Source organism: Trachinotus anak, unplaced genomic scaffold (genome assembly GCF_046630095.1).
Source record: "Trachinotus anak isolate AG129_WGS33_773 ecotype Australia unplaced genomic scaffold, CSIRO_AGI_Tana_v1 ptg000031l, whole genome shotgun sequence".
Lineage (NCBI taxonomy): Eukaryota > Metazoa > Chordata > Actinopteri > Carangiformes > Carangidae > Trachinotus > Trachinotus anak.
The window spans coordinates 5,924,896-5,937,585 of NW_027273882.1; the positions used below are offsets into that span (position 1 = coordinate 5,924,896).

The following is a 12,690-nucleotide window of genomic DNA, read 5'->3' on the forward strand; positions in this document are numbered from 1 at the left end:
TTTGAAGACAGTTTCAGGAGGGGAGAGAAATACCCTTCCTCTTTTTCTCCATCATCTATTTTTTTTTTTTTTGGGGGGCTTTTTATGCCTTTATTATAGCTTAGTGGAGACTGACAGGAAAGGGGGTAGAGAGAGGGGAATGCCATGCAGGAAAGGGTCGGACCGGTCGGGAGTCAAACCGGTGACTGCCTGCTAAGAGCGTCTTGCGCTCAACATGGTACGCGCCCTAATCACTCGACTACCGGGCCGCCTCCATCATCTACTTTTGACTTAATACTTCAGGAACCAAATAGTCCTCTTTGTTTGCACCTTTTTGGGGCCCAGAACCAAATGTAGACCCTGGTTGGGTTTTTAAGTTTCCTTGAGGGTTCCTTGGAAAAATCCTGGTATGAAAACCGGAACTTTGTCTGACTTGGTCAGTTCTTCTTTCCTCTCTTCAAGTTTGCTTTATTGGTATGAGCAAATCTATCTTATTTGTGTATCTCTAACATTGGTTCAGTGTCTCTTATCCTCACTCTCACTATTTAGTTGTAAAATTGGAAGAATGTCCTTTCGGAAGAGACCAGGTTTATGACTTTGACCAAAAGGCTTGAAGAACAGCAACCTTTTCAGCAACCATTATTTTGGGTGTGTACACAAAAAATCTTTTGGTTTCCTGGTGGTTGGTGATACAGCTTTATTTGTGTTGTTTGGTTGTTTGACTATGACTGAGATCTCTTAAAGAGATTCATTCAAGGCTTCAGTCTTCAGATTTCCCTCTCTGCCCCTGCAGTTTTGTAAGTCTACTGTCGCCTATGTATTTTTGGCCTTTTATAAACAGTGCAGATGCAAAAGAGAGTGAACTCTCATTATGCAACGCTGTACAAATAAAAGTTGAATGAACCTCAATGACACAATTCTCTCTCTCTCTCTCTCTCTCTCTCTCTCTCTCTCTCTCTCTCTCTCTCTCTCTCTCTCTCTCTCTCTCTCTCTCTCCCTCCCCCGGGTACACAGCCAAGAGGCGCTGCGGCAAAATGTCATATTTCACTGGCAGCTCTCAGAGGACGACCTCCCCTCTACTGTACACGCTCCTGTACATCCTGCTGTGCTGCTCTGCTGCAGCTCTCAGTCCAGGGGATTCACCTCTTCTTCTTCTTCTCCTCTTTTATTCCCTCTGATAGTTTAGCAGGAGGGATTTTCTCTCTTCCTGAAACAGAAGCGCAAAGAAAAAGTCACTGATGAAGTCTTTAATGTGTGAGTGGAAACTAATACGAAAAGAAAAATGACAGAGGTTTTGAATGTTTTTATGCCCAGCCGGGGAAAAGGAGTCCTGAACTGAACTGAATTTTAACAAAGAAAACCGGAGAGTCAGCAGAAGCGAAGCGCTCCTCCTTTCCTTCAGATCTCATTTTAATGTATTTTTTACTGAAAGCTCCTGAATGCAGATCCATTTCCCTCCACAGACGCTACTAACCGGTGCTTTTCACAGCCTCACTTCCTCCCTTTCCTCCCGTTTCTCCGTCCAGCAGCAGTGCGTCGCGGCTGTGCGTAAAAGCCAAACCCTCCCCCTCATCCCAGACACAAACCCTCTCCCAGCCGGGCAGTGAGGGGGTTCACCCGTACCGGAACTTCTTTAAGCTCCCGCTTGACTCTCTGCACAGCAGCCAGCAGACCAACATGGATGTGTTTAAGAGCCGGCTGTTGGGTATCTCCGTGGCCGTTGCGCACGGCGTTTTTTCCGGCTCTCTGAACATCTTGCTGAAGTTCCTCATCACTAATTATCACTTCAACTTCCTGACGCTCATCCAGTTCCTGACCAGCAGCACCGCGGCGATCACTCTGGAGACCCTCAGGCGGCTGGGGAAGGTCAAGATCCCCCCGTTCAGCTTTCAGCTCTCCAAGGTAAAAACGGACCAAGAATGATTCTGAAATTTCAGTGGGTTTTGGTGATTCCCAAAACTGAAGTCCTTGTAGTTGCAGTGCAGCTCTTGTCCCTGAGATTAATCATGTTAAATCAGGCTAAGAATACAACATAATACTAAAAAATATATAGAGAAATTATCCAGAAATAGCTTGCTGATGTATTTGTCTTTAAATGAAATGGAGTATACTCAACTGAAATACCCTTTTGAATATCAATCAGCTTTATCTAATAAATTCTACACATCTACATTCATTTTTGAACAATACAGAAATAATGAAAGTAAAAGGAGTTGTTGAAGCCTGCTGGTTTTAATGCCCCGCAGTCTTTTTTTTTTTTTTTTTAACTTTTTGATCTTTTTATTCCTGTTTTCAACCTGCAGCTGAGACAGTCAGCAGACTAGTTAAGTGATTCACAAACTGAAGCCTTCATGTGCCAAAGGGGAAAAAGTGATAAAAAGGTTTCTACACTATCAGTACGTTGTTGCATTAGTAATAATTAATAATGTACATTTCATGTGAAAAACATGGAAATTCTTAAAGAAAAAAAACAAAAACAGATGATGGTTTTGATACCTACACAGCAAATTGGCTGATTGACTGAACTGACGACAGACTGGCTGAGCAGCTGGATGACTGATGCAGTCTGTTATTGGCAGGACTGTTCATCAAAAAGACTACAGCCAAAAAATTATTGTCAGTAAGAGGAAATGTTGGCTTCCCCTCTCTATTGTCTTTCTCCAGGGACTGGGAATATTTGGTGCTGACTGACAGTGTTAGTACTGAACTCTGATTGGTGTTATCAGAATAGTTATGCTGCTTCAATTCCAACAGCCAGTCAGTCAGTTCCAGTTAACCAGCTGTGGTTTCCAGTGCTCTGCTCTCGGTGTTGTCACTGGAGCCACAGAGTAACATCAGGTGTGCAGAGATTACAGGCCCACCGGTCACTCTGACTTTTCACAGGCTGGTTATTTTCCATCTCCTCCACATGACCCATGAAAGACAAACAGCCAATGTGAGCTAGAGGCCCCCAGGAGCTGTGCAGGAGTTGCCAATGACTCAGCAGGAGTTAAAAAAAAAAAAACAAAAAAAAACAAACAGCAGTGAATTCTCCCAAACATTTAGTGTTGTAAAGAAACAGGATTAACTTACTAACATTTGATAGCTAATGTTATATGGACACATTATAAAGGGGAGAAAAGGTTGTATCACTGTTTGTAAGCTAGTCGTTGTGCTGTTGTGGAGCATTCGAAGCACAGCTTGACAGTGCGTATCCCAGCAGCGCCAGTTTTCAGGTGTCAGTTAAAGGTGTCCTGTGGAGTTTTTGACCACTAGAGGTGCTGTGGAGGACTTTTTTTTAATGAGCGGGTCCCTGCTCTGTGTGTAAGCGGACATTTCTGCTGTTGCTCTTTCACACTCTTACACTGATTGAGAGTCAGTGGCAGTGAAATACCAACAAACAGCAACAACAAGGCACACATGAATATAAACATATTTCTATCAGGAGAGACAAGTGAATGAAGTGAAAGTAAATATTTTAATTAGACAAGACGTGATGAATAGAGCTGAAATTATAGACTTTGGGGCTTGGTCTCATGGGGGAGATCTTTAGGTTCAGGGTGAGTGGCAGCATAATACATGTACGTATATGAATATAATCCCCCCGAGACCAGACACTGGTCGTGGTGGTGGCTGACTATCCCTCTGATGCTGACGATGGCTGAAGAACCTCTGATGCTGACGATGGCTGAGAATGCTCCGAAACTGATAAGGTTAAAGATCCCTCGCTGATGGGATGGCTGAGAGACCCCTGACGTAGAGATGCCAAAGAACCTTCTGACTGAAGATCCCTCTGAGACAGATTATGGCTGATGAACTCTGGAACCAGGTGGAGACTGGGGAGGGGGAGGGGCGCACATCAGAGGAGCAGGAAACTAAAACTGAGAAGGAACATCTTTAAAAAGGGGGTGCCAGCAAACGATAGGCTAACGAGAAATTGTGTTGCCCTGCTATTGGTTAGTTGTGAACAGCTGATAGGACGATGACGTCCATGGGCCGGAAGAATGAGGGAATAATGAGTGAATGTGTGAGAAGGGGTGTGCCATAATCAGGATTATATACAGCATATGCATGCAAGAGGATAGGTCTTCCTGATTGAATTTATGCTAGAGCTTCATTATTTTAAAACTCATCTTTACAGATGTTTTATGAGGAAGGACATGCATTCATTGTTTGTCAGACCGTAGATACAGTTTTCATTGATACTGCATGTTCACAAATATGCATACTAGCTGCAGTTTCATTGCAGGTTTTTTCCTTACTCAAGAAGTGAGAACTGAAATTTAAATTTGACTTTAAAATACCTGCAAAATGTTCAGGCTTAGTCATAAAGCTGCTTTGGCTGAGATCCTAAAAGAAGAAAAAAATACAGCAGAGTGGATTCTGGTTCGCACAGCTCTGTGGTTCCTAGACCTGGTCTAGGACTGTTCTACCTGGATAACCATGTCACAAATTGAACATTTTAGTTTCTCTGGGATGTGTGAAATGTGTCACAGTAAAGTGTGGTGGGAGTACAAACCTCTCGGGTGGTGGGTAATCTTCTTAGCCACTTTGCTGGTGGGGAAAACATGATGCCAGGTGAGTGTAAAGTGGCAGAAGTGATTTTTTTCCCCAACCATGAACATCTCTCCCCATCACAGCTGTTACACTCTTGAAAAACTTGAAGTATAAGATAAGCCTTACGCTAAAAACTAAAACCTGAGAGATAAGTTGCATGAACAAATGTTCAAAGTTTATCTGATTGGTCAGTAGATGCACAGCTACAGTATCCTGTCATGAACTCAAGGAAATGTTGACCTGATTGATGTGCTAAAGGAAAAGTTTACGGATAATTAGCAACCAAGAAAATGTTAGCATGCTACCGTGCTGTTGTGTATTGACTATAGGTAAAAATTACCTGTTAAACATCAGCATTGTAGCATTGCCATGGTGAAGATGTTGCATGAAAACCTGTCTTATGCACCATGTGGGGACTCACCCCCAGCACCACAACCCCTATAGAGTAAAGCCTACAGGGAGTGAGTGTAAAGCAATGCAGTGTCCTCTTAAGTGACCAAAATGTGAATGTGTGTGTGTTTCCCTCTCTCTGTGCAGGAGTTTGCCTCGGTGTGTATCCTCTCCACGCTGCAGTCCACTCTCACTCTGTGGTCTCTGCGTGGCCTCAGCCTGCCCATGTATGTCGTGTTCAAACGCTGCTTGCCGCTCTTCACGCTCAGTATCGGAGTGTGTGTGCTGAGGAATGGTGTGCCGTCCATTGGGGTGGTGACTGCTGTGCTTATCACCACCGGTGGTGCTGCACTGGCTGGTAAACACACAGCATACACATGCAGCACACACACACACACACACACACACAAAAAGTTTTTTTTTTTAGTTTCCTAAAACAGAATATTTTCGTGTGATCCTGAAAATGACATCACCTCACTTCATTAATCCATGGAAGACGCCTGGAAGATGCAAATATCCATTTTCGCAGGAGAAAAGTTGATTATTACACCATCAAGATTAAAGCCAGTATGATGAATCTGTCCATTAGATTCAGAAAATGCACATTTCACACTTAATGTTTGGACCCCCTTCCTGCCTGACAAACACTGAGAAGCAGAGGAAATTGATTCAGGAAATTAATAATCTGTGTTTTTTTTTTTTATTTATTTATTTATTTATTTATTATGACTTCAGGATCATTAACAGGAAATGGATGATGAAAATTTAATGCTGGGAAAAATGATTTTTACAACAGGGAAATTAAACAGTTAAACAGTTTAACACACATTTTTGTTCATGGAAGTTAAAGACAGGTGAAATAGATCATAGATGAAACTGATTGGAAAAATGAGAATGGGACAAAGAGAGTAAAAGAGTCAATAGAGAGAGAAGCAGAGTGGGAGATGGGGCAATACCAGAGTAAGGGACAGCTACCACCTGAGGGACAGGTGTGCAGAGGAGCGGCAGGTGACTGACAGAGGGCGGTGAAGTGGTGGACAGGTGGAGAACAACAGGGTCTGGACACGTCTGTGAGGCTGAAGGAAGAGAGAGAGAGAGAAATGAGGGATGTGTCATCATGACAAACACACTCTGGAGCCAGTCAGCGTCTTTGTCCTCTTGATATTTGTCATGTGACTGATCCAGTCCCACACAGCTCATATGTGGGAAGTCATTAAAATGATTGATCCTGATTGATTCTATGCAGCGTTTTGATCAGATCCCACATAAAACATGATTGGACATGTTTACTTTTACTGCCTTTAGTTTCAGTTTTAGTGTCTCAGAGTTCAAATGTAGATTCAGAGACTTTTCCATCAGATAAATACTTTCTATTTTATGAACATCAACACGTCTCAAGATTATGCGAGTCCAGATCTGATCCACATTTCCATCTGAAACTCAGACAGATTTAGAGTTGAAGTTGTGTATTTTTGTGTGAGTAGATGTGTGTGTTGCGTCTCACTCTCAGGCTGACTAAGTTTCCAGCCTACAAACAGACTCAGCACAGGATTTATATGTATGTTCTTTTTACCTCCTCCTGCTTCATTCTCGAACTCCATTCATCATCTGTCCTGATTCCTCGTCTTTCACACCTTCAAACTCCCACATGCTTCATTTCCTTTATTCTCTGTTTTTGTCATTTCCTGTTTTTGACTGATACATTTCTGAGGAACAAATCAGGTCAAGAAAAAGGAGACCAACTCTGGTCTGATCCATGTTTTAATGACAGAGCCCAACCTTTCACTGGATCTCCATTAGAGAAAATGTTTGGCAAAGGGAACCTCAAAGCTTTTAATGACATCAAATGAAACACAACTGTGCTTTTTCAAGGAAACACACATGTTCACAATTGCCTCGTTAGCCAAACCTCGTTTCTGAAGAGTGATTGTCCAGCTTTGCAGATGTAGGCATGGCAGGTCTGTCCGTCTTCAGATTCCTCCACAGGTTGAGATGGTGTGCATGTGAAAAGAGGATGATGGTGTCTTTTCTTTTTTTTTTTAGCATGTTTGTCAGCTACTGACATTAGTATGGCCAGCTAGTTAGCTACCTACAGTAGTAACGTGGCCTTGTTACCTCCACCAAAGAGGTGTTATGTTCACCTGTGTCTGTTGGCTTATACTGAGCTGATTTGCACCAATCTTGGTGGATGGATGGAGTCTAGCCCAGGCAAGAACTCATTAAATTTTGGTGCTGATTTGGTTAAAAGGGTGGGTCCAAGAATTTTTTTAAATAAATAAATAATAAATATAATAATAGAAAATCATTTGAATAATAATTCCTTTTCACATTTTGATCAGTTTGTCAGGAAATACTGTTTGGATCTTTATGTAAAAAAATCAGACATAATCATGTTGTTGAGATTTATAACTTTATACAGTTCTGGTGGAAGAGTATGGCCTTGGTGGAGGTATGTGCTCTTCTGAGCGTTCTAGTTCTAGCAGTTGCAGGTTAAATTATAGAAATACCTCTTCATGGACTCAGACTTTCCCTATGTGGGAACCATGATGCAACTATATCAGAGATGAGACTTTCTCTTTAGGGAAGTTTATGCTCCAATGGCACCAAACAAACTCAACTTGCGTCATGTTTGCTGAACACATCAGTAAATCCTCATAATCTAATTTGAAAAGTATAAAGCTAACCTCTGCGATGCTTGTCCAAGCTGTTTATCTATGGTGACCATCCAAAGATGAGGATGTTAGAACAAATAGCATTAATAAATTCCATTTTTATAATTATACTATAACTGTAGTGTACTATAGTATGATGATTAACTAGCTCTACCCTGCACTACAATCCTGCAGCTTTAACTCTAAGTGCATATTTAAACCCATTTTTCAGAGTTCTCATTCTGAAAATAATTATTTTTTCATTTTTGTCTTTGTTTTAAAATGTCCCTATTCCACACAGGTGCTGGCGATCTCACTGGCGACCCCTTTGGTTACGTCACTGGCGTGTTGGCCGTGATCATCCACGCCTCCTACCTGGTCCTGATTCAGAAAACCAGTCTGGACAGCGAGTACGGGCCGCTCACGGCACAGTACGCCATCGCCATCATGGCCTCACCAGTGAGTATTGTTGAGCAAGGCATTAAGATTGTGAGGGGTTGGGGGTTTGGATTCCCACTGAGGAGTTTTTGATGGTAAGTTCTACTTTTATGTTGGTTTTTTTTGTTTCCCTTGTCTGCTCAACCTTTTTCAATTTGTTTCTTTATTTTTCCCTTTCTTTTTCTTTTGTTTTTTTTGTCTTTCTTTCTCCTCGCATCTGTTGTAAAATTTTTACTGTTGTCTATGTCAACCTCTTATCCTTTTCTTACCTTCCCTCCTTTTGCCTTTCTTTCCTGTCCTGTCATTTTCTTTTTCTCTTTTCGCTATACTTCTTTTTCTGTTTTCCCCTTGGCTCTCTTCTTTATTGTTTCTCTCTCTGCCTTTCCCTATTCTGTTGTTTCTTCCTCTCTACATCTTTCTATCTCCTCATTGCCCTCTCTCTTTGTTCTTTACCTACCCTTTGTCTTCTTTTTTTTACTGTTCTCTCTTTCTCTACTTCATTTTCTTTTTTTCAGCTTCAACTCTGCCTCATTTTAAGATCAGATTTTTCTCTTTACTTCTTCTTTTTCTTCTTTTCTCTCCATCCTCTTTCCTTGTCAGTTTTTCTCACAGTTTTCTTTCTGTTCTTTCTTCGTCTTTTTCTCTCTGTCTTTATCTTCTTTGTCTGTTTTTTCTTAATCTAATGCTTTCTTCTGGCATTTTTTGTCCTCTCGTATTTACTTGAACTCTTTTTATTTACTTCCTGATTCGCTTTTTTCTCTTCCTCCTCTCTCACCACTTTTTTTATGACCCTTTTCTCCAATTGTCTGAAAGTTGTCCGGTGGGGTTTTCTTGTGTTTACAGTGCGTGTTACTCACCAAAGCACATTTTGTCCTTAAGGTTTAACAGACGTGTTGATTACATATCCTTCCTCCAAAAACATTTTTTTATCTTTTAAATCAAACATCGTTTCCATCCACTTTCCATCAGGCCTCTGCCTCTGTTGGCACATTGCAGCATATCTTGCCGTGTTACCGCCACCTCTGTCTTATTTTTGTTCCTTGTTCTTTCTCTACCTTCACTCTCCCTGAGCTTTAGTTTTGTCTCTACTTTCCTTACTAACATTTTCTTTGTGTCACTGTTTTTCCCAGGTGCTGCTGGTGTGCTCCATCATCTCCATGGACGCCATCAACATGTGGTCATATGAGGGCTGGAACGACCCCCACATTACAGTCATCTTCGTCTTCTGCATCTTCATTGGCTGCGCTATGAACTTCACCACGCTCCATTGCACCTACATCAACTCTGCAGTCACCACCAGCTTCGTCGGCGTGGTCAAGAGCATCGCCACCATCACTGTTGGCATGCTGGCGTTCAACGATGTCGCACCGACTGGGCTGTTTATCGGTGGCGTGGTGGTGAACACCGTTGGCTCCATCACCTACTGCGTGGTCAAATACTTTGAGACGAAGAAGAAAAGCTTGTATGAGGATCTAGAGGAGGCAGGGAAGGATGGCACGCTGCCCGGGGAGCCTTACCAAGAGAAACCGCCGCTGAACGGTGACGAGCCCTCTACTGGCACTGGATCTGATCCAGGACAACCACAGATAGAGGGAGTGTTGAGCGGTGATGGGAAGGAGGATGCCGCACCGGCTGGTTTGGCTAACGGACAGTTGTGGACAGGAGATGGTGGACATGGAGACGTAGAAGCGGGTGTGAATTCTCGTGTGATGACAGAAAAAGAGGCGCTGGAGATGCAGAGGGAGCACCTCCACAAGGAGAGCACCACCCCTGGACAGTCGCTCAGTGACAGCTATGTTGGGGTGTGGAGGTCCATCAGACATCTGCAGTTTTTGAAGAAAGAACCTTTGATCGATAACATGGAGCAGCAGAGTCCGTAAGGGCAGGACAGAGACCTGGACAGAAAGAAAACTGGGAACAAATGGGAGGATAAAAAAAGTCAAACATACTGAGGAAACCTGAGGAGAAGAAAAGAAGAAGGGTAGAATAAAAACAGGGACAAACTGAAGCTTGTCCACCGGGAACCTCTTTTATTAGCATTAAATTAAATTGCCTCAATGTTTTTGTGCTAAAAGTTCAGTTTCATCACACAGGGCTTTGAGCACAAAAACAGGCTCTTAGCTTTGTCATGGGCAGGAAACAATGTCGCTTTTCCTCATTGATGATGAGAATGGAAAAAAAAAAAAGGTTCCTGGTGGAGAAACGTGGATGATGAGTTTTGGGTGAAGCTGCCTGTCAGAGATAAATTCTGCCTCTTTTCTCCTTCAGCTCTGGGGCGAGCAGCGGGGAGCAGGCTAGCCACTGTGTAGCATGATTTGGTTTGGTTTGCATCCCCACTGATTAGACAGCTAGCCAAACAAGAAAAACAATTGCATCTTGTGCAAACTGAAATATCACATCCAATCAGGGAACAGCAAAACAAACAGCAGACACCTGAAAGTTTCTTTTATTTTTTGCTCCCTTGGAACCTGGCTGAATTCTTGTTTCTGATTGGCTGTGGGGGAGTGACTTAAAACCTTTAACGCACATGTGGTTCAGGTCAAGTTCAATCACTTGTAAAAGCATGCGCTGGCCACAAAGACAAACTAATCTACGGCTGCGTTCACACTGGGTTTGTTTGAGTCTGGACATGAGTTTGATTGTTTGCCTCCCTGTAACCCGGCAGGTCCACGGTCGCTCTCTACTGTTTACATTCATGTGTCTGTTTATCAGCATAGACACAAAACGATGTCAGCGCCTGTTCTGAGGGGAAAAAAATGATGGAGTCATGTTGGGCTTCACTTTTATTTTCTGCTTGTATCAGTAAATGTTATTATTATTTTATATTTCTTGTTTCCTTGTGGCGCCACTAATGAAATAATCATGACTCAGTGACACAACAATATTAATCCACAGGACGACTCACAGGGCCAGTGGGTGGACTAGTATAGCTAAAAAAGATAAATGAAACTTCTGGCCCAACACATGCCTGGGATCTCGGCCCAAGTCTGGCCCATGTACTTCCACATGAAGGCAGATTCTGGCTGTTATCCTCTGATATTGGCTGACAGCTTGGAGATTGCCTGTGTGTGTGTGCCAGAATTGGCCCAGATGAGGAGGTAGCATCTGACAATCATGCTGTATATGGGCCAGATTTGGGCTGTGGAACCAGGTGTACACTGGGCTAGAAGAATATGAGCATGTGACCCATGTGTGGGCCGGATTCATTTTGGTAGCCTGGAGCATGCTAGTCATAGTAGCTCTTTAACATAGCTTTACTGTCAGGAAGTAACAGTTGCTTACTAGCTTGGTTAGTGAGCAAGCTAGTTAGCTTGGTTCAGCAGTTTCAGTTTAAGATTTGAGATCTCTGCAGATGCACACAAAAACACACAACAGCAACACGTCTCTCCAGGAACGTCGTGGTTACTCTGAATATTCCATCAATATGACTGTGAACAGTTAGTATTTTTACCGATAGTAATAAATAGTTGCCAATAATTCCCTCCCACTTTAAAGTCTGTGCAGAGGCATGCAACACAAGGCAAATAGTGGTTGTCTCCTTAAATCCTTAAATTAAATCCTTTAATGCACACCTTGTTGAGGATTATCACCTTCTCTTTTCTTCTATTTCATTATTTTTAGAAACAGATCTACATCTATTGCCACTCACTGTGCTGGTGAATACAGAGCTTGAGAAAACATCTGGACAGGTGGTGGCAGGAGAGGTGGTCAGATTTGGACACAAGGCTCAATGTGAGCTCTGAGCCTTTGAAAGAAATTTCTGCCAGCCATATCTACTCTGAATAAAGATGCAATCAGAAACTTGTGATGAACAATACAACTCGACAACCAGGTCTTTTAAAGGGCATTGTCCTTTAATTTATGTTGATATGAAAATGGTTATCTTTACTTCCTCAAACAGAAAGCTGGTGCAGGGCATAACGCAGAAGTGAAGCCACATTTGACTGTAAACCAAGAGAAAAACCGACTTATTCACCATCTTCAGTCAGGCAATTAGCTTATCTTAGCATAAAAAAAGCTGGAAGCTGAGGAAAATAGTCTGGCTCTGTTCAAAACTACACCTGACAACAAGATACTCCCTGTAAAACCACAAATTCGATGTGTTTGTTCAAGTGTACTCTATGGAAAAAGGCTGCCCTCCTCCAGGCGCTTCAGACACAGTTTCTAATAAAATCAGTCAAAATCAGCCTCTCTCAGGGACATGTGTGGGCCGGCGAGCTGACCAAACGTCTGAAAGAATTATTCACATTATTCACATCAGCCAGCTGGAGTCAAGTCTCCTCTGCGTGTGGGCTGGAGCATTATGGACAGACACTTTGAATTAGGGTTCGGTGCTAATGATTGCAAAATTCAGGACTTGGTTAATGGTTAATATTACAACATCTTTATATGTGTTATTTCAATAATATGATAGGTGATTGGCTCCGATCTGTGGTTGGCTCAAGGATGTAGAAGATTCCTGAAAGAATACTGAAAGGAATTGTCAAGAAATATTTTAAATAGTTCCTTGAGTCTCTCCACCAAACTTCTCTGAAAATTTTAAAGTTTTAAGATTCGCTTCAACAGACAAGCTAACAAACCAGTCAGAAACGATTATGCCACAGTTGAATGTTGCTTATGTAGTAAAAATAACGTGGCCAGGCCGAAGTTAATGTTCACCCACAGAAATGTATTTTGTTTCTATTTAAATTCACAC

At 42.3% G+C, this 12,690-nt stretch overlaps 1 protein-coding gene across 1 annotated transcript; it reads left to right on the forward strand.

Annotated features, from left to right (window-relative positions):
• The first annotated feature begins 1,024 nt into the window (after positions 1–1,024).
• slc35d3 (solute carrier family 35 member D3) lies at positions 1,025–11,343 on the forward strand. The gene is made up of 4 exons (XM_071467769.1): positions 1,025–1,881; positions 5,053–5,263; positions 7,858–8,015; positions 9,125–11,343. Exons 1-4 carry the CDS (start codon positions 1,657–1,659, stop codon positions 9,872–9,874), a joined length of 1,344 nt encoding a protein of 447 aa, XP_071323870.1. The 5' UTR covers positions 1,025–1,656; the 3' UTR covers positions 9,875–11,343.
• The last annotated feature ends 1,347 nt before the right edge of the window (positions 11,344–12,690 follow it).